The 24,125-nt window shown below is 46.3% G+C and overlaps 1 protein-coding gene across 1 annotated transcript in view; it reads left to right on the top strand.

The window, feature by feature from the left end:
• Window positions 1-24,125, top strand: part of SCRN1 (secernin 1) — a 53,089-nt gene that overhangs the window by 28,110 nt on the left and 854 nt on the right. The window contains exons 3-7 of the mRNA XM_082845951.1: window positions 1,916-2,097; window positions 9,353-9,555; window positions 10,792-10,986; window positions 13,168-13,333; window positions 22,273-22,453. Of these exons, the coding sequence (XP_082702077.1) occupies window positions 1,916-2,097; window positions 9,353-9,555; window positions 10,792-10,986; window positions 13,168-13,333; window positions 22,273-22,453 (927 nt within the window). The remainder of the gene's footprint in view (window positions 1-1,915; window positions 2,098-9,352; window positions 9,556-10,791; window positions 10,987-13,167; window positions 13,334-22,272; window positions 22,454-24,125) is intronic.

Raw genomic sequence — 24,125 nt, 5'->3', positions numbered from 1 at the left:
GAACAAATGTGTCAAAATGAATTTGAGGGCAAATAAAAAGCTCGTTTCCTATTTTGCTTTTTTCCTGTCCTTACAAAAAATACTTTATGATAAATCTGTGCTTAAGAATCTGAGATTCCTTGCCTATTTACTTAGTCTTTTCAAGATAGAGTTTGTCACTGGACCTCAGTGGATACAGGGGTTTTGGAAAGTATTGATCAATGCTGCTTTTGGCATGAAATAGCACAATTCTAACATATCAACTTCAATTCCATTTAGAAGAGCACAGAGGACTGTAGCTTGTTTACCGCCTTGGCCAGCTTTTTTGCTGTAAAAGAATCACTTTTTAAAACAATAAATAACTTTTGGGAACTAAATAGGGGAAAACATTTCAAGAGTATATTTTACTATCGGTTTGCCATGAAAAACTCAAAGGTCTCTTGACAACCTCCGGGTTTAATTAGCTTTCAGTTTACAAATACTTATCAAGTGAAATCACATTACCCCGGTGCAGAGCAATACCTAACGTGGATCGTGAAGATACGGATGTCACGTGACCAGTGAGTGTGCATTTCAGCTCTTACCTGAGGTTTAGAGATTATGGAAAATCAATGCAGAGTAGCTTTCTCGGCTGCATTCAGTCCATATAAGTGGGTCTTGAATCAAAAAAATGATCTAAGGCTGCAGTTGATCCAGTGCTTTCAGGTGCCCAATTTAAAATGCAAATGGCTGCTGTGGCTGATAAATTTCTCCCCTGAGAGCTGAAAAGCTCTGTGTAATTTAGAGCCCTGAGTTCCATACTGCAGCTTCCAGGGGAAGAGTATGTGTGTCATAGACTGCTAGCATATCAGCGTCAGGAGGCTCCTGTGGACAGCCTAGTTTAGTGCTTTTCCAACTGCTCTAGCCGAGTCCTCCCAGGGGCCCGGTATGGGGAGGGGAAAGGCTCTGAGTTATCTATCCCCAGTCCCATGCCTGTTCTTCCATTCACCTCAATACACTTTGACCAGTTTTATTGTCTTTATGCTTTTATGTAAGAGTTTGTATGGAGGAAGTGTTCTGAGGCTAAAAATATCAATACTTGGAAAGAAGTAGCTTGATCTAGATTAGCTCATTCATTTTCCAGGTAAAGACACAGCAGCCTGGAGAAGTAAGACACAGCTCTAAGTGGTTATGTACTGCAGTTGTGACAGCAGTTAGGAATATGCCTCTCTGGGACTGTTTCCTTATATGTCCACCTCATGGACTTAGTGTGGGAATCAAATGGGACAGACCAGGAAGCACAATGGATAAGAGAGTGTACATTTAATGCGTTAGTTAAATGTAAAGTACCACTATCATTTTCTCTTTTCTCCCACTAGAGCAATCATGTGGGTTGTCAAACTGTGTTCCAGGGAGCCCTAGGGAGCATTGCAGGAAGCTTAGGGGACCTCTTTTCTCCAGACAAAGCATCTTTCCTTTTATCTGCTTTCTATGTTAGGCATCTAGGTAAAGTTTCTTTTATAGATAGGACTCTATAACTTTGAAAAAGTTTGAAAACCACTGATCTAGAAGGAATTTTGCAAATGAATAGCTATGCTTGTTTAAAATGCTGGTGGCCATCTGTGCCCATTGAAAAGGCTAGATACAGAATATTCAGGGCAGAGATTGCTTGAATACCTGGTTTGAGAAGGTGGACTGCTGTAGATGTAAACATTATGCACAGATTGGCCTGAACCAAAGAGACAGAAAACTGAGTGAGTGACAAGACTGAAACTCACTGGGGAAACCTTTGAGCTGCTTTGAGACGTGTGGTGTTTTTTAAGTCTGGGTGTTCCCAAGGCCTTTTATTTCACGGCTCTGTTTGTAACCCATGTGGTGGTTTAATGTAAGTACCAAGGTGAAAACTAAGTGGTACCTGACAGGAGATGACCCTTTCTTTCCTGTCTTCATTTTTTAGTGCACTTACATTTCAATCGACCAAGTTCCCAGGACCCATGCCATCGTGATAAGCAGACCTGCCTGGCTTTGGGGGGCAGAAATGGGAGCCAATGAACATGGAGTGTGCATAGCCAATGAAGCCATCAATGCCAGAGAGCCAGCCGCTGAAACGGAAGCCTTACTGGGGATGGATCTGGTCAGGTACTGCCTGGTGATTCTTTGAAACAACTGGCCAGAACAGGTGGGGCGTGGGGATGGGATTTATCTCCCTCCAAACCTCATACTTCCTAACACAGTCCTTCCAGAGAAGACTTGTGCCTTTTGATATAAACTTGGAGGTGATGGAAAAAAGAATAGATTACAATGGAGTATTATTCAGCAATAAAAAAAATTCAGTACTGATACCTGCTATAACATGATGAATCTTGAAAACGTTATACTAAGTGAAAGAAGTCAGGCACAAAAGGTCATTATTGTGTGATTCCATTTACACGAAATGTCCTGAATAGGGCCAATTCATAGAAGCAGAAAGTAGATTAGTGGTTGCCTGGGGTTGGAGTGGAGGATGGGGAGTGATTCCAATGGATATGGTGCTTCTTCTTGGGGTGTTGGAATGTTCTAAATTTAGATTATGGTGATAGTTGCACAACTTTATGAATATACTAAAGACCCCTGAACTACACTTTTAAATGGATGAAGTTTATGGTCTTTGAAATGTATCTATCTAATAATATATAAAAAGAATATATTAAAAATACATAAAAGATAAAGGAAAAAACAGAAATCACTTCCCTCCTTTCCCCTCTAAGTCTTGGTCATCTTTTCTTCCTTTCCCTCCCCTTCCAGCCACAGTGTAACAGAGGGAAGCGGACGTGTAAGCTCGGCAGGATGGGGGTCTCTGTCGGCTTGTTCACTACTGCGTCACAAGCACCAGGGGCTGTGTGCCTGGCACGTAGTGGCTGATCAACGACTGAGTTTGGAAAGAATGACTAAAGTAGACGGTGGGTGGGAATGAAACAACGTTCTGAAATGGCTTCCTTTTTTCTGAAATACTGAAGTGCAATAGAGTCATGGCTTGATTGAAAGACGATCGGGCTGGGGGCTGGAGGTCTTGGTCTTCAGTGTGGATACTTGTCACTTGTCCGATGTGAGGCCTAGATTGGGTGACCTCCAGAGAGCTTCCCACATGTAACATCCTATGAAAAGGAATAGAGGTTTTTACATTTTGTAGGTTTTGTAGGGAGAAATTGCACATAGAGACCTCCATGGCTTCTTCCAGCTGATGGGCAGGTCTGTTTGGGACACCCCTTTGATGCCATATCGCCTTTATACCTTCCTCACCCTTCCTTACGCTTCCTGGTTATTATAAACTCAGACGGAGCAGGTTCCCTGAGCTGGAGAAAAGGAGGGAAAAGCCTTATATTTATAATCAGTTTTCTCTTGATCAACAGAATGAAATGGATAGAATAACAACAAGTTTTGAGCTTATGTTTTGACAGTTGTCCCAGTATTTTTACCTCCGTGCTTAATAGAAATCCTAAAAATGAAGAGTTAACAATGAAAAATAATGTCCCTTTTATGCCTCATTCATAGCCTTGCATTTTGAGTTATCATTGACTTTATGGCAGGGGATTTATAGAACTGGCAAATACCACCATTTAAACAGTTGATTTCTAAGGGACGACAGAAAAGAATTTTTTTTTAAAATTTCTTCAAAGCCTCTGATGTATCTTCTCAAGTTCATCAACCTATCAGGCAACGAGAGTTACTGAATATCTGCTTTGTGCTAGCCTCTGTGGGCACATGAAGAAGCTCAAAAACTGCAAAGAGATTTTAGTCTGGTTGCAGGGAGAAGACAGAAAATTGAGCAATGCAAGATTTTAAGACCAATTTAAGATGACAGAAGGAGAGGCGTGTCTCAAGGCAAATCTGAGATTTGTAGCCACATGAATGGCACAGAATCCCAGGCCCTCAGCAAACACCCCTGGATGTTCAGAGATGATAATGGACTGAGTCAGTTTAGGAATGCTTCGAGAAGAAGATGCCTGTGACCTGGGTGTACAACGCTGCGGGGATGTAGACCGAGAAGATATACTCGGCACATAATTGGGGTTGTGATAGTTACCAAGGTCTGGACACTAACAAGTGTCAGGAGTAGATCATAGGGTGAATTTAACCATAGTCACTTAACTTTAACGCCTTCCCTGGCCACCCATGTCTAGGTATGTGAAGAGGACCCTACCGCAGGTGTCTGCCCCTCGAGTGGCTCTTTGTGAGCTCAGGGTCTCAGCTTTATACAAGCTATGATCAGTTCAGCTGAGCCCAGTCAGATAGCGAGGGGCCGGTTCATACTAACCGAACGCTAAAAGTGACCCCTGAGCCAGAAGGCCTCCTAGATCCATGTCTCAGAGGCTCCCAGGTGATGGGTGCTGAAGCACACAGAGCACTGTTTGAGTAGCAAGGTTCCAGAGCAGTGGGTCTCAGAGTGTGGCTGGTGACCCAGTAGCTCTGGCATCACCTGGAAAGTTGTTTGAAATGTAGATTCTGGGTCCCCACCACAGACCTCCTGAATCAGCAACTCTGGGGGTTGGGACCAGCAATCCGTACTTGAACGTGCCCTCCAGGTGCTTCTGATACACACGAAGCGTTGAGAACCAGGGCACTAGAGGAAAATTTCAGTCCGTGAGCTGTGTTCTTTCAATTTGGGCTCAGTATCTCCAAGGTATTGCTGTCGGAGGGATCACTCCTTCCTCTGCCTGTGCTTGTCTACCGGGCTTGGATGCCAGTTCTTTCCTGGACAGCTCCTGGGAGAGCAAGCTCTTTGCACTTTACACTCTATTTCTAGTGCTTGCTAGACCTGGGGTTGATTATTCAAAGATTATACAGGGCAGGCTGCCCCTCTATGGATTCTGATCTTTTGTGCTTTCCAACAGCACGTCAAATCCAGCCTCAGTCCAAAGGGATGTTAAGTGAACGTTGGTAGCACTTTATTGGGCACTGAGTTTAAGATAAAAGTATAATTTGTATGTGTTTCCTAGAGGTTTGCTGTGGGAATTCAAGCATTAGGCAATACTGTTTTTATATTTCATTTTCACTTTATGTTTATGATGTTAAGTAACATCTGCTACTTACGATCCACTGATCTCTGTGAGAATCTGTCAACGAATCCCTTTCTCCAGGGAAAAGGCACATAAACACATATACTCCATTTTTGCATGTTTCAGGAGGTTGGTACCAAGTAAAAAGAAGATGAATGGAGCTAGCCTAAAAAAATGGGAATTGACTTTCTGGAGGTCAGGGCTCTCTTACCATCCAAGGTCTGTCTCTCATGATAATGCGCCTTGGCCTCTTGGATGAGAACTAGAAAGCTCTTAGAACTCATCCATCAGTGGCATTCTGGTAAATGTTTAATAACCGGACTGGGGCGGGATGGTGGGGGGCAGCTCTGATCTGTAGCCTTTTCCAGTTTCCATGGTGTAAACGCTCCCACGATGATTGATTTCAGGCTACCGATGGTTTAACCACTAGATCGAAATTCTTGGTGTAGAGCAGTCTGCTCCGAGCTGGCGCAGCTGGCCCCAGTGCGTCACTGCATTCACTCAGTGTTTCACGCCTCTTCTTCCCTGTGCATGACTGCTCTGTTCTCTTCTTTTTCCGTAGACTGACTTTTGCTGCTCCGTTTGGGTTTAACTTTGTCACTAAGACCCAGTCCATCCCAATATTTTAGAGCATCTGATAATTCTGGACACTTTCCATCAGACCCTCAGCGTATAAAAAGACACAAAAGTCCTTGAAAAGAGGCCAGTGTAATCACTGGAAAGGGCCAAGGGTTGTCTTTAGGTTGTGGGGAGTGGGAGGACCCACAGGTGACCTGAAAGGGGGCCCAGCCAGTATCTGTAGGAGGAAAGAACCTGTGGATTAGAGTTACTATTTCGCGAACACTGTTGTATGATGCGTTTTGCATAGAATATTTCATTTAACTTTGACAGCAATCCAGTGAAGTGGGTCTGATTACTTCCGTTTGGTAGACAGGAAATTGAGGTTAAGGGACTTGCCTGAGGCTTCGACAGAGCCTGGTGTACCGGGGCCCGCTCCCCTCAGGGAGGCGACCCCTGTCTGTACTAGATCGCAGGTTACGTCTCCTTTCCAGGAGCCAGGGAGCTCTGGATACCAAGAGCCAGAGGTTAGTCAAAAGGTTCCCCACATCTTTCTTCCAAATCAGTACAGCCCTTAGCATCTACTTCTCCCCCCTCCTGCTTCTATCCCTCTGGCTAGAGGCTGGGAATCGTTCGATGTCCAAAAAATCATGAACCAAGAGGGGCCTTGCAGACCCCTGGGTTTGCGGGGGAGAAGGAAGATTGTTTGCATCTACATCCCTATAGGAACACCAAGCTCATCCCTAAAAGGGGAGGAGAGTTGACAATTTTTATGACTTTCCCCAGGGCAGTGATTATATATCCACGGCAAATCTAGTTATAACTTAGTTTTACCTAATTGGGATTCAAAGGCACAGGGGTCTCCCTAATGAATGGAGACATAGGTGTCAAAAAGACAAGCAAGCTGAGTTTCTAAACACGAGGGCTTGCATGAGGGGAGTGCACACGGTGCTCATCTTCCTTAGTGAGCTGTGTTAACCTTTCAGGAATGGGCACAGTGAGCTTGACATACCAGTGAAAAGGTCATGGGCCCCAAAGAGGGATTTTCTCCGGGATTTCCCATAAAAAATAAGGATCTGGATTTGGGAGCATCTAACTCCAAGATCCAGAAAAACCCGGACCAAGCATACCCTCGGAAGGATTTGAATTTCACTGAAGGTTGATGTCGGAGCGAGACTCTCACATTGGCCCCGTTAATTTCATTCCTTCTCCTGCTCCAGTCAAGCCCATAATGAGGTGTAGCACCCGAAGTGAAAGTAGGCATGGGGGCCAGCAAGGCTGTGTTCTCATTTTGCGTCAGATGAATCTGCCTCATCTAGGAGGGGAAACTGTCATGAAAAGCTTAAAACAGGCCTCAGTGTTGGGAGACTCGTGGCCTGGATCACCATAGCCTGGTGCATTTGTAGCTCTGAGTCTCAGGCGGAGAGGGTGTAACCCGCTGTCATTCACAGCTCTGGCAGTTGTCCTGTTCTCAGCCCATGGCAGAGAGACCGCAAGGGAATGGTCAGGTGGGACAAAGGCGTATCTTCTCCCCATGGTCCTGGCATGAGGGGTATAATCAGAATCGTGTCTGTGGATGAGCGCTGAGGCGCCCCTGCAGATGCCATGCAGAGGGCATCAAAGTCAGTCTGGGAGGGCACGTGTGTTGGAATCTCAGCGTGGGACCCAAACAGGCAGAACAGCAGGAGAGTAAGTTAGAAACTGCACAAGAGAAGTCACAGCTTCCAGACGTGGCACTATTGCCCCGGCTGGGTATTCACAGGCTCCTAGCACACATTTGCATGGGTAAGTTGGGGCCCTGCAAGGCCCTGGGCACAGGGTTCTCCCTGGAATACGTACATAAGACGGTGTAACCAGGGGCCACCAGGGACCTGTGGAAAGCAGGACCTGTGGAAAGCAGGGCCCCTCCTGTGTGCCCAGCTCTGCTCTGTGAGAGGTACTCACAGCACACTTGTTTGCTCTGGATCCTCAAGGTAAGGTGAGCACTTATTTCCTTCCTCTACGCCGTTTTGGAGAAGATGGCACTGACCAACGGAAGAGTCCACTAATTCCACCTTCTAACGAGTTTATTCTTTTATCACTCCCATGAAGTCTCAGGCTTCAGCTTCTCAAAGCATTGCCTTGTCACCAGTCTCCCTAAATAAGCTTAAATTGAGAAATGCCAAATGAATTGATATACAATTACCTACGAAAATAAGCCTCTTGCAAAGATACGACCAGAGCACAGAGTTGCATTATCCGGCAGCACAGTGAAATGTCCCTTCAGGAAGAATCAAGCTGGGTGAATTTTAATAACGATTGCATCTCAAGTCGAAAACTCACCCAGGACTGGCCTCTGCTATCATCTTAGCAGGCTCATTGCTCTGCTCGGTGCTTCTGCCACCAGAAGTACAAGTTGAATGAAGAGATGAATAAGTAGACATTTACCGGGCACCCATTACATGCCATCTTCTTTCAAATCAGCCTGAGAGGGAAGTAGTCCTGTCTTCACTTTACAGATGAGAAAATCAAGGTTCGGAAAGTTTATCCCTGGTGGATAGCAGAACCAGAATTAGAACTGAGGTCCCTTTATCTCCGCGTCATTTGTTTTTCTGCCACAGTGTGCTATGTCTGGAAACTTACTGATCACGTACTTGGTGCTGGGCCCTAGAGCCATGTATTTTCATGTTCGTTGTCTCATAAAACCCATCCTCATAGTACTCAGTGATGTAGGTATTTATTTTACAGGTGACATAAAACTGAAGGTCAAGTATATTATGGAACTTGCTCAGGGTCACACAGAGGGCAGTCTGTGCCTGCTTTAAGGGGTCTATTAATTGGAAGGGCTGGGAGGGGACTGCTGTTTCACTTTGAAAGAAATATGTCCTTTTGGACGACTGAAGCTGTAAGCCACACCAGTAGAGGTGCGCTGATAGGTAGGAGGAGAATATGTAGAAAAAGGACTGATCATGGACAAACCAGCCGCCCATCGCTAAGGAGATCGTGAGTGAATTATATGCACAGAGGACAATGGCTGGCTGTGGAGCACTTTTATTACTAATCAAAACATCTGGTGGGGCTTCCCTGGTGGCGCAGTGGTTGAGAATCTGCCCGCTAATGCAGGGGACACGGGTTCGAGCCCTGGTCTGGGAGGATCCCACATGCCGCAGAGCAACTAGGCCCATGAGCCACAACTACTGAGCCTGCGCGTCTGGAGCCTGTGCTACACAACAAGAGAGGCCCACGCACCGCGATGAAGAGTGGCCCCCACTTGCCACAACTAGAGAAAGCCCTCGCACAGAAACGAAGACCCAACACAGCAAAAATAAATAAAATAAATTAATTGAAAACAACAACAACAACAAAACAAAAAACAAAACATCTGGTGTAGAATAATAGAGGTCAAGGCCGGACTGGGCAGAGGTTTCCTTTTGCCCAGAGGCAGGAGGGAGAACAAGCCACAGAGAGGGGGTCTTGCTAAGGGCTGCAACTGAGCTGACCAGCTCTAGGGGAGTCAGAATTAGAAAAGAGAAAGAGAGGTGGCCGAGCTTCCTTTCAAGAGGGAGAAGCCACTGGGCTCCTGATATGCAAGGGGGGTGTCCAAAGACAGAAGACGCCCCTGTGATTTTGAACCGAATGTGTGACAGTTGTGTATCTGAGTTCAAGTGCTGTTTATCTGTTTGTGTATTGGCTTGAGTGTTTAACATAGTTACACACGTTGGCATTCTTCATAGCTCAGCCCCATCCCAGCCTTTGGTTCCTATGCTGATAATGAGGTGGTGAGGAATGACAGAGGTACGCTTCTGGTTTTCTTACTTCAGGCTTGGTTTAGAGAGAGGGGCAACAGCTAAAGAAGCCTTAGATGTCATCGTCGCCTTGTTGGAAGAACATGGACAAGGCGGGAATTATTATGAAGATGCAGACTCCTACCACAGCTTCCAAAGTGCATATTTGATCGTGGACAGTGAGGAAGCCTGGGTGCTGGAGACCGTGGGGAAGTATTGGGCTGCGGAGAGAATCACAGGTGAGTGGGGTGGCCGGTGGAGAGTTTCGAGGACAGGAAAAGCTGAGGCCATGGTGCCTGGACTTAGAGAAGTCATGCTGCTGTTGCAGACCCTCTGTGCTTCATGTGTAGGCTCTGGAGTGCCTCTCATTTCTGGGCTTCTGCTTCTAGAGAGGAACGGGGGTTTCCTGAGCCTGGAGTGAAGGATGTCAATGCTTGGGAAGCACACACCTGACATTTCATATTGACTGTTTGCCTGGGGGCAAGTCCCAATTCTTAGTTACAGAAACAAAGTCCCAGAGATTTTTCTCAACCTCATGCACATCTGTTTGCACACACATGCACCCAGACACATGTATATTTGCACACACGTTCCATTAATTTAGAACAATTCATTATCGGGAATTCCCTGGTAGTCCAGTGGTTAGGACTCTGTGCTCTCACTGCCAGGGGCCTGGGTTCAATCCCTGGTCGGGGAACTAAGATCCCATAAGCCGTGCAGTGTGGCCTAAATTAATAAATAAATAAAAACAATTCATTATCTGGGCTACTGTGTTTTTCTAAATGTTGGGACCTGAAAAAAATTTGAATGAAGAAGTATCGTATTTTATATATAGGGCTTCCCTGGTGGCGCAGTGGTTGGGGGTCCGCCTGCCGATGCAGGGGACGCGGGTTCGTGCCCCGGTCTGGGAGGATCCCGCATGCCGCAGAGTGGCTGGGCCCGTGAGCCATGGCCGCTGAGCCTGCGCGTCCAGAGCCTGTGCTCCGCAACGGGAGGGGCCACAACAATGAGAGGCCCAAATACCGCAAAAAAATAAATAAATAAAAAATAAAAAACTATATATATATTTGAGCAGAGGGCAGTAGTATGAACTGTTCCTTCAGGTGTAGTGAGACTAAATTGGGGAGGAGGAATCTCTGGAGCTGCGACGTTCATGAGTCTTGTTAGTAGCACAGCGCCTCTTTCAAAGAACCTTTCACTTTTCTTGTGAGTAGTAAATGCTTGGGGTTTAGTTCGCCAGATCAAGTGACTGTTGCTCATTGAAAATGTGATAAAATGTGTCAGGAGTGGTCACACCTCCTGGGAAATCTTAAAAGAGAACCAAGGATCATCTGTTTCTCTCTTCAGAAACAGAATCCATTCCTCCCTATACTTAAGAGTCAAGTTGCAGGGGAGAGACGCCCTGTAAATTTCCATTTCTTGATTAAGTCTTTGTAAGTCTATTTCTAAATAACTGGGTTTTGCACTCTCTACAGAGGGAGTCAAGTGCATTTGCAATCAGCTTTCGCTCACGACTAAGATTGACGCAGAGCATCCTGAACTCAGGAGTTATGCTCAGAGTCAAGGCTGGTGGACGGGAGAGGACGAGTTCAATTTTTCTGAAGTTTTTTCTCCAGCTGATGACCATCTAGCCTGCTGTGCAGTCAAAGACAGCTTAGAAAAGCAAGAAGGTGAGTTAGTGTATCCCTTACAATTCTCCCTCTCATACCCTTTGTCTTGCAGCTATTTCAGAGACCTTGTTTGAACTTAGGCGAATGAGCAGAGAGGAAGAGTAGAGAACAGACCTTGTATATAGAGACCGACTCGTGCTAAAGTCCTTGCTGTGCAGGCAAGATGACAACTTGCATTTATTTTTACATGATGCTTTCTCATCATGGATGTTTCCTTTTCCTATTTCTCCTTTAAATGCTGATGTCCTTATGCGTGTCTTGTTTGATACTTATTCCAGCCTTGCTTATACCTCAGCATTTGTATGTTTGACTTATCTTCTTCATATATTTTCCTCTCCCGTTAGCCTGCTGAGTCTTGACATCAGGGGTGTTGTCTTTTACTCATCTTAGGATCCCCTTGTGAGGCTTGTCATAGTCCTTTGTTCCATGAACATTTGCTGAGTCAAATTGTTGAACTGAATTCCTTTCCTGAACCCTGTATCTTCCACCCAGTATTGACTTAGTCAGAATCCATGTTTAGGTAAATGTGGGTGACTGGATAGCTTGTTACTTTTATGCGTGAGTGGAAAACCCTTCCACATAAACACAGTGGCCACATTTTATATTTGCCATTGGTCATTTAGAACAGGAGTTGGCAAACTATAACTTGTTGGCTGTTCCCTGTTTTGTAAATACAATTTCATTAGAACACAGCCACACCCATTTATTTACCTATTGCTTATGGCTACTTCCATGCTACGTGGCAGAGTTGAGCAGTTGCGACAGGTAAGTTATGGCAGAGATTATAGGGCCCATAAGCTTAACATATTTCCTATCTGGTTCTTTAAGAAAAAGTTGGCTGACTCAATCTAGAAGAACGCTTTAGGACTTCTGCTATAGAACTTAATTAATAAATTCTGGGTAGGAAGGTAAGAAAGTATCCATTTACAAATGGGAACTTTATAAAAAACCCTAAAAGTTTTTCACTTCAAAAACCTAGCTTGGTAAAAGTATATAATACCAGTTGTAAGGTAGTCCTGCCAAAATATCAAACGTAAATTTGATGAAGCTTCTGGATCTAGCTACTAGTTTACCAGAAATACAGAGGATGGAGGAAAATATTCAAAACACCATCTGCAAAGTCCGTCTTGCAAAGTCCAGAGTGTGAGAAACTCAGGGAGAAATGGCCCAACAAATAAAATGCAAGGGGGAAAAATGAGACGCAGTGACGAAAAGAGTCTTAAGAGACATTATCAACCTGTTGGATCCTGGTTTAAATCAGTAAACTCATTTATGAAACAGTGAGGAAGTTTGAACCCTGGATAGTTGAAGAACAGAAGGACTTACTGTTAATACTTTCAGGTGTGATGTGTTACGCATAGAGATTTACAAAGAGGATGTGAGTCGTGGTAGTGAAGTTTAAGGCACCTTTTCTCTATGTGATGCTCTGATTTGATCTTTGTGAACACACTGAGAAAATAGTGTTTCAATGAATTATAAACAGAGGGAGAAAACGTAGAACCAGGATCCTGTGTAGTAAAAGATTTGTTAGTCTGTTTATCTGAAGTCAGAGCCAATAGTCCTCATGGCTCTAAATATTCTAAATACCTCTCTGTGTATATTTCCCACTGCAGGGAGGTCATTCTCCAAATATAGTATTGACTCTAACCAGCAAGATTGTACCAGAGAGCTTGCTTGGTGCACTGCATAGATTGCATACTTTCTTATGAATATCATTCTGTTGCATACTGTACTAGTTGAGGAATTGCCAAGTGCTGTCACACAGAGACCCCAGAGCAATGTGGCTTAAAGAAAATGGAAATTTCTTTCTCTCCCATGTTACAGTTCAGACGTATATGGACAGTCCAGGGCAGGTGGGTTATTCTGCCTCAACACGTGACTTCCTTTTGTGGTCCACTCACTGGCATCTCGCAGCCAGCAGGAAGGGAGGGAAAAAAGCGAAGGGCAAACACTCCTTTTTATGGATGTAACGGGGAAGTTGCACACATAATTTCTGCTCACCTCCCATTGGTCAGGATCTATCACGTGACCACATCTAGCCACAAGGGGAGCTGGGAAATATAGCCCCTACTTGGGCAGTTCTGTTCCCAGCTGTAATTTCAGGGGTTCTGTTACTAAAAAGGGAGAGGACTGATGGATTTTGGTTACAGCTTGCCTCCTCTCTGTCTCTTTTCCTTACAGAAAGCATCACTGTGCAGACTATGATTGACATCTTACGGGACAAAGCCAGTGGAGTCTGTATAGACTCCGAGTCTTTCCTTACCACAGCCAGTGTAGTGTCTGTCCTGCCTCAGAACAGAAGCTCGCCATGCATTCACTACTTCACTGGGACCCCAGATCCTTCCAGGTTTGTCTGAGACACAGTCACACAGGTGGCAAGCGTGTGCTTCCCTTGAGAGCTCACCCAGTAATCACACACTGAGTTCCTGCACCTCCTGCTGTATAGCTGAGTCACGTTTTTTAGTCATCTCACCATGGCCAGTGCAGCACAAAGAGCTGTGATGAAGGGAAGTTCTTGGCTTTTGTCACATACCGTTCATCACCATCATGGAAGCAAATTGTTTTAAATTCAACAAACATTTATTAATATATATTATGGGCCAGGCATTGTGCTGTATTTGAGGGATGCAAAGATAAATAAGACCCAGTGAGACAGAAAGATACAGGAATGCCCAAGATTGATCAAAACCACCAGGTCCTATGAGTTAGGGGACAGAATGGTCCAGAGGCAATGCACATTGAAGCCACTTCAAGTGCACTGGCCTCTTCTCTAAGACATTGTGTTTTAGGGTATTGCTTTCTGCCCACACACTTCAGCAAAGGGCTTGCACTACACAGTGTTTAAGAACATGGCATCTAGAATTGAATTCCACCTCTGTCACTTAGTAACTGGTAAGTCTCTTAACCTCTCCAAGCTTGTGTCTGTCCTGTACCATGGACACAATTTTAAGTATTATTTATTAAGACTATCTCTGATCTACCAGGTAGGCAGCAGCCCTTCTCCTCGGTAACTTTCAGTCATGCACACCACAAGTCATGTCATCAGTGGCTTAGACACAACCATCCAGTGATTTCTAAATTATCAGAATCACTTAGGGGAGTTTTTGAAAAATACGGATGCCTTGACCCGAACCTATTGTATCAGAATCTTTAAGGTGGGCTTAGGAATCTATCTGGTGAGTCTGATCCTCAGCTTGGAGAGGTCTAGAAGACTGCCCATTTCAGTAGGTTCTTTGGTATTTTTCATGTGCTCCATTGGCTGAAAACCATCATCATTTGAGTGTCGGGTATCAAACCTTTGACTCTGCTACCAGGGAATCTGTAGCTGTTTGATTTCATTCCCTTTCCAGCTGAAAGTGTTTACTCTCCCCGTATTGTTTCAGGAATACAAGGCAATGGCAGTGTCCAGCTAGGGACTGTTCGATGACTCAGGGGAGAAGCCAAGTACCTTTCCTGACCCTTTGACCTCACTACTGCCAACATCAATAGATCTTTCTAGCAAGACCTATTAAATTCGGTATAAGCTATCCTTAGTTTTTCATTCATTCATTCTTCATTCAACAAGCACTTATTAGGCACCTGCTGTGTACCAAATCTTATGCTTGTTGGGTAGTAGAGACAAAGTGTACGCAAGATAAGAGGTGGCACGAAGGAGACAATGAAGGGGGAAACCACAGAGAAAGAACTCTTGAGCACTGGGGGCTGTAGGAAGAGAGGTGTGTTAGGTGCTAAAAGCAGGAATGACATTCTGGGTAGAGGGAACAGCATATGCAAAGGCAGAGAGGCATGAGACAGAATGGCACACATTGCAGCTGTGCGTCCTCTTGTAGTTTATGTTTCTATCCCTCCTCCACCCGCCCCCTCACCCCCTCCCCACCCCCGACCAGTACACAAGCCCAACATGGGACCTCTGCTGGCCTCTGACAGCGAGCCTTGCCCGCTGGGCAGTATTCCAGGCAACCTCTCAGGACACGCCTCTGTTTGACTCCAGCTGCTTTCTCTTGATTTTATCTTCCAGTCCTGAACGCTTGGTTCCATGGCCCCACTCCCACCCCCTTTTTGATCCATGAGATCTGGGGTTTGTCTTTCCTCTCCTTGGTGTCTGACTTCCCCTTGTGGACTGACCTCGCTTGCTGGTGGCTTTTGTGAGTACTTTTTGCTGGCCCGCCGGGGTACATGTAGGCATTTAGAGTCTGTCTGGAACACTCTGCTGAGGTATTTAGACATTGTTCTTCAGGGAACAGGAGGCTTTGAAGGAGGAGGTTGAACTGAAGAATGACCACAGCAACCCCGTTGGTTCCTGATGTCTCAGACAGCTGCTGTAACTGTGCTTAGAAGACAGGGCTTGTGATTGCCGGGATGTGAAGATAAAGCAATTCTGTTTCCTAGGGTAAAGTACACGGCCTAATATAATTCTAAAAATGAGCTGGAAAATAGCTTTCTAATATCTAAAATGGAAAATTTCAAGTAATTTTAAAAGAAAGTTATTCATGGTTAAGTTAATTGAAAAGACCTATTAGGGGCTTCCCGGAAGACATTCATTTTTATCTTCTCTGGTTAAATGAGCTACATTTCCTACTGTGACTATAGAACTGTCATAGATTTTTTTCCTCCTATTCAGCATTTCAATGTTTCTCTGTAATTGGGCATTCCCAACATTTTGTATTTTGTCATCAGGAAGCGTAATTACCTACTCTTGGGTTTTTAGGTAATAAAATTAGGGAAATTTTAACCGGCTTCTGCTAATGCTAAAAACATTAGAGAGATGTTTGCAAGAAATAGTTTCAGAGCAGTGGACTTGCAAAAGATTATGATCAAAGAAGACTATATTATTTATCTTCCTAATTAATGTTAGAAACCAAAGGACACCATCTTACTATTGGTCTGCCTGCTTCAGAACTTCTTGACTCTTTGCTCATTGCATCAATTATAGGTCCTTTTCTTGATATAGCTTGTTCTCACATTCCCTTTTTTTCTTCCTCCTTCCCTCCCTTTTCTCCTCCCTTCCTCCTAATATGTACCAGGTACTATGTAAGTTTGAGAGTTGGAAGCAGATGCAGAAGTCAGTTTGAGAGTGGGTGGGAGATGCAAAAGACCTTTAATTAATTGTATTGAGCAGGCAAATTCCATCCTATTAATATTCTGGTGAGTCAGCTGGTGCCTTGGTCATCCATATAGTTACACTCATTGGCTTTAGCGCACCGGTTCTGACCTTTGGAGGCCATTTCCTACGTGGAAGCAGTACTTGTTAAAGCTCATCGCTACGAAGAATTGGAGAGGGAAAGAGCAGAGAGGTAGCTTCGCATTTGGAGGCAGTGTAAGATTCCGAGTCTCGTGGTGTGCCGGAGCCTATGGAAGCTGATGATGTCATCTCTTCCCAACCCTGTGTTCAGTGACATCACATCGGTAGCTTGAAATGGGCCCCAGTGGGCGTGTTTACACCTTGGAAATCGGCAGACATCATGAATTAGGGCTTGTTATTTTCACCACTGAGAGGCCCCCGCATCTGAGAAAACACACAAACACTCAAGATACAGGATGGATAAACCAAGAGGGGGAGAGTATTAAAAATTTTCCATTTTAAATATTAGAAGGCTATCTCCCCACCCATTTCTTTAATTGTATTAGGCCATGTACTTTAGCCTGGTAAACAGAAAATAGGGAGGAAGTTCTAGGAAAATGGGGGTGTTTGACCCACTTTAGTGGCAGGGAATGGGGACACGCAAGGGACATGGTGTGTGTGCGTGTGTGTGTTTCTTCGTCTTCTCCCAGGTACTAGGCTCGAGAGGCTACATTGCATCAGCTGAGACTGTCTTGTCTGGTTAATTCAAATGTTAGTGACAAGTGGAACCTTTTCATTGTTGGAGATGATGTCATGGGCTGTAGACACCGTAGTTTACTATGTAAATACAGTGTGGGGCACAGCCTGCACAGACAGACACAGAGCCGAGGGCCTTGCATAAAATAGCACTGCCTCTGATTTCATTCCCAATTCTCCCAACACTGTCTTTTTCCTCTCTCCTACCCCACGGTTTTGACTTTCCAAAACCGCCCAGAGTATCTGGATCCAGCCCTCAGGGTGTCCCATGCTCCAAAAGTACTAGTTCTCTTTCCCTCTAAATGAAAACACCCTTCGTGGGTAAGTTCTGCTCTCCACCAGATGTGGCTTTGACTATATGATTAAAGCGACTCACAGTCAAGCTGGGATGACCCATGGATGAACCATTCAGAGGGACACCTGCAGTTGAGAGAAACTGGTTCTTCCAGGCCCTTTTCAGATTGGTTCAAAGTTTAGCAAATTCATCCAAGCAGGAGCCTTTGTGCTGCTCTTTTCTGCGCCAGCGGATCTGCCGGGGACTCCAGGGCACAGGATAAGCCCAGCTTCATCACTCAGGGAGTTTCTGCATCTTCAGTGTGAACAGAGCCATGTTTGAAGTCAGAAATGTGAGCTGGCCACTGATACTTAAATTCCAAAGCACAAAAATATTTTGCTTTTCTGCAGTAGCATAATGGGTATATATATATATTTTAGAAACCCGCAGAAGCGATATATAAGGGTGAGTGGTAATGGGGGAAAATGACTTTAGATTTAGAAGATCTGAATTTACTTCTCCATCTGGCACGTTTTAGGAATGTACCTGTGGACAAAGCACTTAGCTTCTGTGAGCCTCAGTCATCTCATCTGTGAAATGGTACAGAAGTTTTTGCCCTGCCTTGTTCACTGCTGCAGGGGTCCCCAGCCAACCCCTGGTCTGCAGCCTGTTAGGAACCGGGCCGCACAGCAGGAGGTGAGCGGCAGGCGAGCGAGCGAAGCTTCATCTGTATTTACAGCCGCTCCCCAGCCCTCACATTACTGCCTGAGCCATCACCCCACACCCCCGCCGTCCGTGGAAAAATTGTCTTCCACGAAGCCAGTCCCTGGTGCCAAAAAGGTGGGGACCGCTGCCCTGCTGTATCCCTAGTACTTAGAATAGTATCTGGATCTCAGCATTACACACATATTGAATGAATGAATGAATGAAATTCCATGAGAATTGAATGAAAGCACTTGGAAAATTATGATATATTGTAAAATGTTAGAGACTTTCGTGATGATTTTGTCTTCCTTCCAAAGGGAGAAACAAATGAGAGGAAAACAGATTTTTTACACTGGCTTGGTACATCCGTCTCAAGGTTTTAGAAAGAAACGAGGGACGGAGACGGCAAGGATGCCTCCAGTCAAGTGCCTTTCTTAGCTGTGGCTCAGAGTGTCACCCAGGACTAAACTCCTGCAGACTCCGAGACAGGCCTTGCAAGCCCGTGCTGGCTTCGTGCCGTCAGACTGCGTGCCGTGGCCCCTCGCTTTGTCTCAGTGAGAGCTGACGGGTTCAGTGGTGGGGTTCCCTTTCATGTTGCTCATGGCTTTCTTTGTTTAATTGTCCTGCTCGAGGGTCCCCTTAGCGTAGCTCAGCCACCTTTAAACTTCCTCATTGACCAGCTACTGGGCCGACCTTTGCTGGTGGAAGCACTTCCCCCTTTGGGCCTATCATCCTGTATTTGTGTCACACCACACCGTGGAGGGGCTGGGTGACCAGGGCGAGCTCTGGGTTAGGGGGCTTTTCTGAAGGTCAGTCTGTGAGGCAGCTCTGAGGGTGGGGCAGAATCAGCTTCCGGAGCTCCCTCAGCTGTGTCCCGCCTGCATCCGAGCCACCCACGGGCTCCTCTGGGGGTTCTCCACATGGTGGGCACTGCCCTGGCTGGGTGGGCCTGGAGGGGTGGTTGCGACCCAGAGGGCAGTTCAGCTTTGCCGCTGGCTGGGCGTGCGGCCTTGGCAAGCTGTTTCCTCTTTCTGGGCCATTAATTAGCATACATTTACTCAAGTGGCATTTAAGAAGCTACCATCTGAGGTTCAGTGTGGGAAGATGTCCGAGTATCTTCTCACCTATTTGGACTTTTAATGAGATTTTCTGTAAGGATTGGCAGCAAATAGGAACATTTGGAAACTGCTGAGTTATCCACGATGCCCTTTTCTGGATATGTAGACAGAAATGATCAGGACTGAGTTATAGATAATTCCCACACCCTGGTATATGAGTAGTATTGCAGTTTCTTATTGGCAGTAATTTTATTTATTCAATCTCAAAATAACCTTTAACCACCAGACACATCTATGGTTCATGTTTTTAGCAGCTGAGGGTGCTGACTTCCTTATAGACTTTGGAAAAAAACACTTGGAGAGGTTTGGCTGCCTTAGAATATTATGGGAACCTCGTCATATTACTTACTTATTTATTTTTAAAGTTAAAATGGATAGATGGGAGGGTTAAACATATGGTCCCTCCTGTCTTAGAAATGCTACCAGACACTCTCACTGATGTTAAAATGAGTGTGGACTGGTTTGAAGTTCCATCACATAGAGGGTTCTGACTTTTACTCTGCTATTATCCTGTATATTGGGTGCAGAAGACCATGATTGTTCTTAGCATGAACTTCTTGAAGACACAAGTTCACAGGCCACATGACATAGAAAGAGAAATAACACAATAGCTTTAAAAGTTGAAAGGGACCGTAGAGATCGTTTCAGTCCAGTGAGAGGCAGAGAGGGAAAATGATGGGCCCCATAGTTAGTCAAAGGGGACAAGGGGACACACCCCCCCATTCTGAGTCCCAGCCCAGTTCCCTGCCCCACTGTCATGAGGCAGGCAGACCCGGATGGTCGCTCAACAAGACCAGCACCATCCTTCTCCCTCACAGGGCCGGTGTCGGGATGGTCCTGAGCTGCATGGTAAGAAAAGCACCGAGGTTCCAGAAACTGAGTGACAGATTTCCCAATGAAAACATCACTCCCACATGGCCTTTTGAAGGGTAGAGAAGAGAGGTGCAATGCGGGAGATTGTATGGGGTAGCATCACGCGAGTGAACATCATCTGTGGCCTGGGGCTGGTGTAATATGGGAGAACCCCTGTCCCAAGGAACCTCCTCAGCAGCCCGGGCTCAGCAGCTCTGCTGGACGCTGCAGTTTCCCTGGCTCGCCATGGCTAAGCCTGCACCCACCCCGCCTCCAAGGCCAAGAGCAGGGGATCCCCCGGCTCTGACCCTCTCTGCCTAGCACTGGGCCTGGGGAGGAGGTGTGAACTGTGCAGGTTCTGGGGTGCTTGGCAGGAGCCCGGGGCCCAGTGTCGCTCAGGGGCTCTCAGCTCAGGCCAAGGAAGCTGCAGGTCACATCTGCCGGAACACGGCGTGTGTTGTGTGCATTGCCTTTTCAGGAAACCCCGAGTGCTGTCGGGCCCTGAAGGAGAGGACACTTGCCCGCTGTGAGGCTGCTGTGTCGTCAGAGACCAGAGGGGCGCAGAGGCAGTTAGTCCTGGATGTCTCTATGCCGGACTCCGCCCTCTTCCACCTCTTTCCCTCCCTCCCTCCCACTCTCCTCTCTCCCTCCCCATCCATTACCATCTGCCAGTGGACCCTCAAACTGCCCTTTTGCAGAGTCAACCAAATGACCAATTGGAGAATTCAACTTCATGTAATCAAAATTCTTTAGACGCTTTAAAATTGTGCGTTAATTCCTTTCGCTTTCAACGGTCACCCATTCAGCGTTCAGGAGAAGGGAAGAGGAGTGAGGTATTTTCAGAGGCCGTAGGAAGTGGTAATGTGTGTTCCCCCTGTATGAGGTAGCTCCCCTGCATCTTGGGGAGGGAAGTTCCTTGGGAGGACTCGGCCTTGTGGAATTAGGTCCCACCCACACGCCCATGCCTTGTGCTTCACGGTGGATGGGCCCAGCCTCCTGCGTTTGCATCACCTGCAGAACACAACACTATCCTTAACCTGTACCACCCACTTTGCCAGCTTTGGGAGCAACTGCTTTCAATATTCAAATTAAATTAGGATGAGCCCGACCTTTCATGCTGTGATCAGGGTCTTCTTCACCTGAGCCCTTTTCCCTTGACAACCTCAGGGAACAAACTCAAGAGGTCACTGCTAGTTACTGTGGTCTCTGGTCATGCTCCTCAGACTTGGATGTCATCAGTCCCCTGGGGACCTTAACAAGCAGGTTCTATTCAGCAGGACGGGGGTGGGGGGTGGGGTGGGGGACGGGGCCTGAGGGTGATGCTGACTCTCAAGTCCAAGGACACAATTTGGGTACAAAGGTCATGGGTTTCCAGTTCTTTGCAGATTGTGGCATAGTGAAAATGTTTGTGTGACACAGCGGCAAGGCTGCTCTGGCCGCCTCAAGTCCAGGCACCTTGGGGCTGAGGGAATCAACCTCCCAGCTCACTTCTCACCCACTGGAGGCACCAGTTAAGAGGAGAGGAAACAACCCAAACCTGAGCCGCACACACGGGGTGCGGGTGTGTGTCTCATTCTCTCCAATTGTTATTGCAGGTGCCCGCGTGGTGTGATTGAAAACAGGCCACCCTCGGGGCCCAGAGGTGCCTGTGCTCTGCCAGGAGGACTGCTTTGATCCAGCCGTGTTCTTTCTGGGTGCAGAGCAGGGAGAGTGAGGCTCTCTCCCTCTAGTGTTACTGTCAGCTGTGGTCGCCACAGACCCCGTTGGCCTGGGATCCCAAGATGCAGTTTCTTAGACACATGGCTCTTTTGGGGTGTGTGCACATCTGGGGGGATGTGTTGAAATGTCCCCAGGTATGCACAGGTGCGCACACACACACACACACACAGCCATGTCCCCTAAGACATCCCTTGTGCCAAAAGAGCTGAATCAAAGAGTTCTTGGGTTAGCCGCCTACTATCCTCTCAGCCTCACTCTCACACAACCAGACTTCTGTCCTCTGTGGTGTGCCCTCTCTGGGGCCCCGGGATTCTTTCTTTGTCATCTGTCTTAATCTGTCCCACCTTGAGTCTGTCAGAGATATTCCAAACATTTTCAAATAAGGTAGAACCTAAAAAAAAAGGTTGAGGTCTCAGACCCTGCCTTTCCAGGAGGCCCCTTTCCACAGAGCACGGTGGAGATAGACCAGCTCTGATCGGTGGCCCATTGCACCCTTTCCTCAAAACACTGTGTCTATCTGCCTCCTTTCATGTGACTGAAAGGGGCTCCTAAATGGCCTTCCCTGAACAAAGCCAGTCTGTTTTGATGTCTCCTCTCTGCAAATAGAAGAATTTGCAGCTTATAAACAACAGTTAGTTCTACTAAAATAGTTACTAAGATATGCAGTTGGGTCTCTCCCGGCAGGCACCCGCCTGCCCCCATGAGCTGGCCCAGGAGATGTTTGCTGAAGGAAAGGGCAGCCTCTGGTGTCCTCAAGCCCCAGGCTCGGTTTGGCTGAAGTACCTCTCCTTTCTCTTCAGGTCCATATTCAAGCCTTTCATCTTTGTCGACGATGTAAAACTCGTCCCCAAAGCACAGTCTCCCTGTTTCGGAGGCGATGACCCTGCCAGAAAGGAGCCTCGGTTCCAGGAGAAGCCAGACCGCCGCCACGAGCTATACAAGGCCCATGAGTGGGCCCGGGCGGTCCTGGAGAATGACGAGGTGAGCCTGGCTGTGAGCCCCGGGCGCGGGCAGGGTCCCTAGCAAGGAGGCAGGACAGTGTTGAACAAGCTCCTCATCTTCCTCCTCTCCAGCAAGTCTGCTTCCAGAAACCCAGGCTCCCGGGGCCCCTGCTAGAATGCTGGTGGTAATTGTTCCTCCCAGCCTCTTGAAACCCAGTGAAACCAAGCCTCTGCTTTTGATGTTATTCTAGAACTCAATGGGCTAAGCATCTCCCTCTTTTACTTACTGTTCACCTGCAAATAACAGAAACGTGCAGTACTAGTCAGGAGAACTGCTTTTCTGTTGTCGAAAATTCTTTGTGTACTTTTAGGGGTAAAAATGTGTACGTAACGGCAGCACTTCCAAGATGCCATCATGTTGTTTTTTAACAAAGTTCTGGAGACGGTTGGTGGTGATGGTTGCACAGCAATGTGAATGTCTTTATGCCCCTGAACTGTACACTTAAAAATGGTTAAAATGGTAAATTTTGTTATGTATATTTTTTCATACAAAAAAGTTTTTTTTTTAAAGTTTCTAGCTTTAAAATAGCTGTTCTTCAAAGTGCAGCCCTCCCTCCTCCACCCACAGTTCTGATTAATAGAGTTACAAGACATCAATTCAAACAAGACAAACACTCAGTATATGCCCACAGCAACCCTTAGTGGTGGACTTTCATATAAAATCCAAGCCTCTATTTTGCTGAAGGGAGAAGCAAGGAACATGGTTGTTAGATGCTCATCTGCTTCCCAAGCATTTATTTAACAACTTGTAAGGGTCCAATTTGTCCTGAAGAAAGTGACATCTTATAGGTAAATTGGTGCGTGCATTTTGCGTGGACTGGGTGAGCTTATTTTCTTACATCCAGCACGGTGGACTCTCTAAAAAGGGTCGCAAGAAAGGACAGCAGTAAATCCAAGTGAATTCAGAAAGTATCTCTGAGAAGGGTAGTCTCACTATTTATAGAACTTGCTCTTGTGTGCCCCAGAAATGACCATTCTGACGTGTAAAAGTCGCAGTTATTTGACATCTGCCCTCCCTGCCAGACCTTTCCCTGGAACCATGAATGCTACAGCTGCATTACACAGAGTTCCGTCCAGGGCTGCCCTCCCCGCCTGCCGACAGTGCGTGTTTTCTAGGTGGATCACAGTAAGCCCGAGCAGGGGGAAAATGTCACTCCCTGGTGCACAGTTCTGTGGGTATTTGGCACATGAAGGCAGGAGCAGAAAGGGCCGTGTGTTCTGAAGTATCCTACACAAAATTTCAAAGATGAGACCGATGAGGCTGGGTGGACTTTGAAATTTGACAATGACCATTGGTTTGAGTTAAGGCAGCACTAGGAAGTGGTCGATGGGTGGTGACAGCGGCTTCTCCGTTCTGGGACTAATTGGGCAAGTAAAAGCTTCTCATTGTCATCCACTGTATGTAAATGCGTGACTGCCACCTGGAAGAAGAGATGCCACCCCTCAGAAAAAAAGCAAATCGGGGATAGACATGCCATGTGGTTATTCATTGATCCATTTATTCTTCCAAGAGACATTATTGGGAGTGCCTCCTCTGTCCCAGGCAGGAGGATAGAGATAAGCCCGGGTCTCCCTCCCTGGGAGATCGTGGTCTAATGGGGGACACAGGTAAGTAGACAGACCATCGCAAGACAGAAAGAGAACAACCATGG

The sequence above is a fragment of the Leucopleurus acutus genome, assembly GCF_964270905.1.
Source record: "Leucopleurus acutus genome assembly, chromosome: 9".
Taxonomy (NCBI): Eukaryota; Metazoa; Chordata; class Mammalia; order Artiodactyla; family Delphinidae; genus Leucopleurus; species Leucopleurus acutus.
This window is presented reverse-complemented; position numbering and strand designations above follow the sequence as displayed.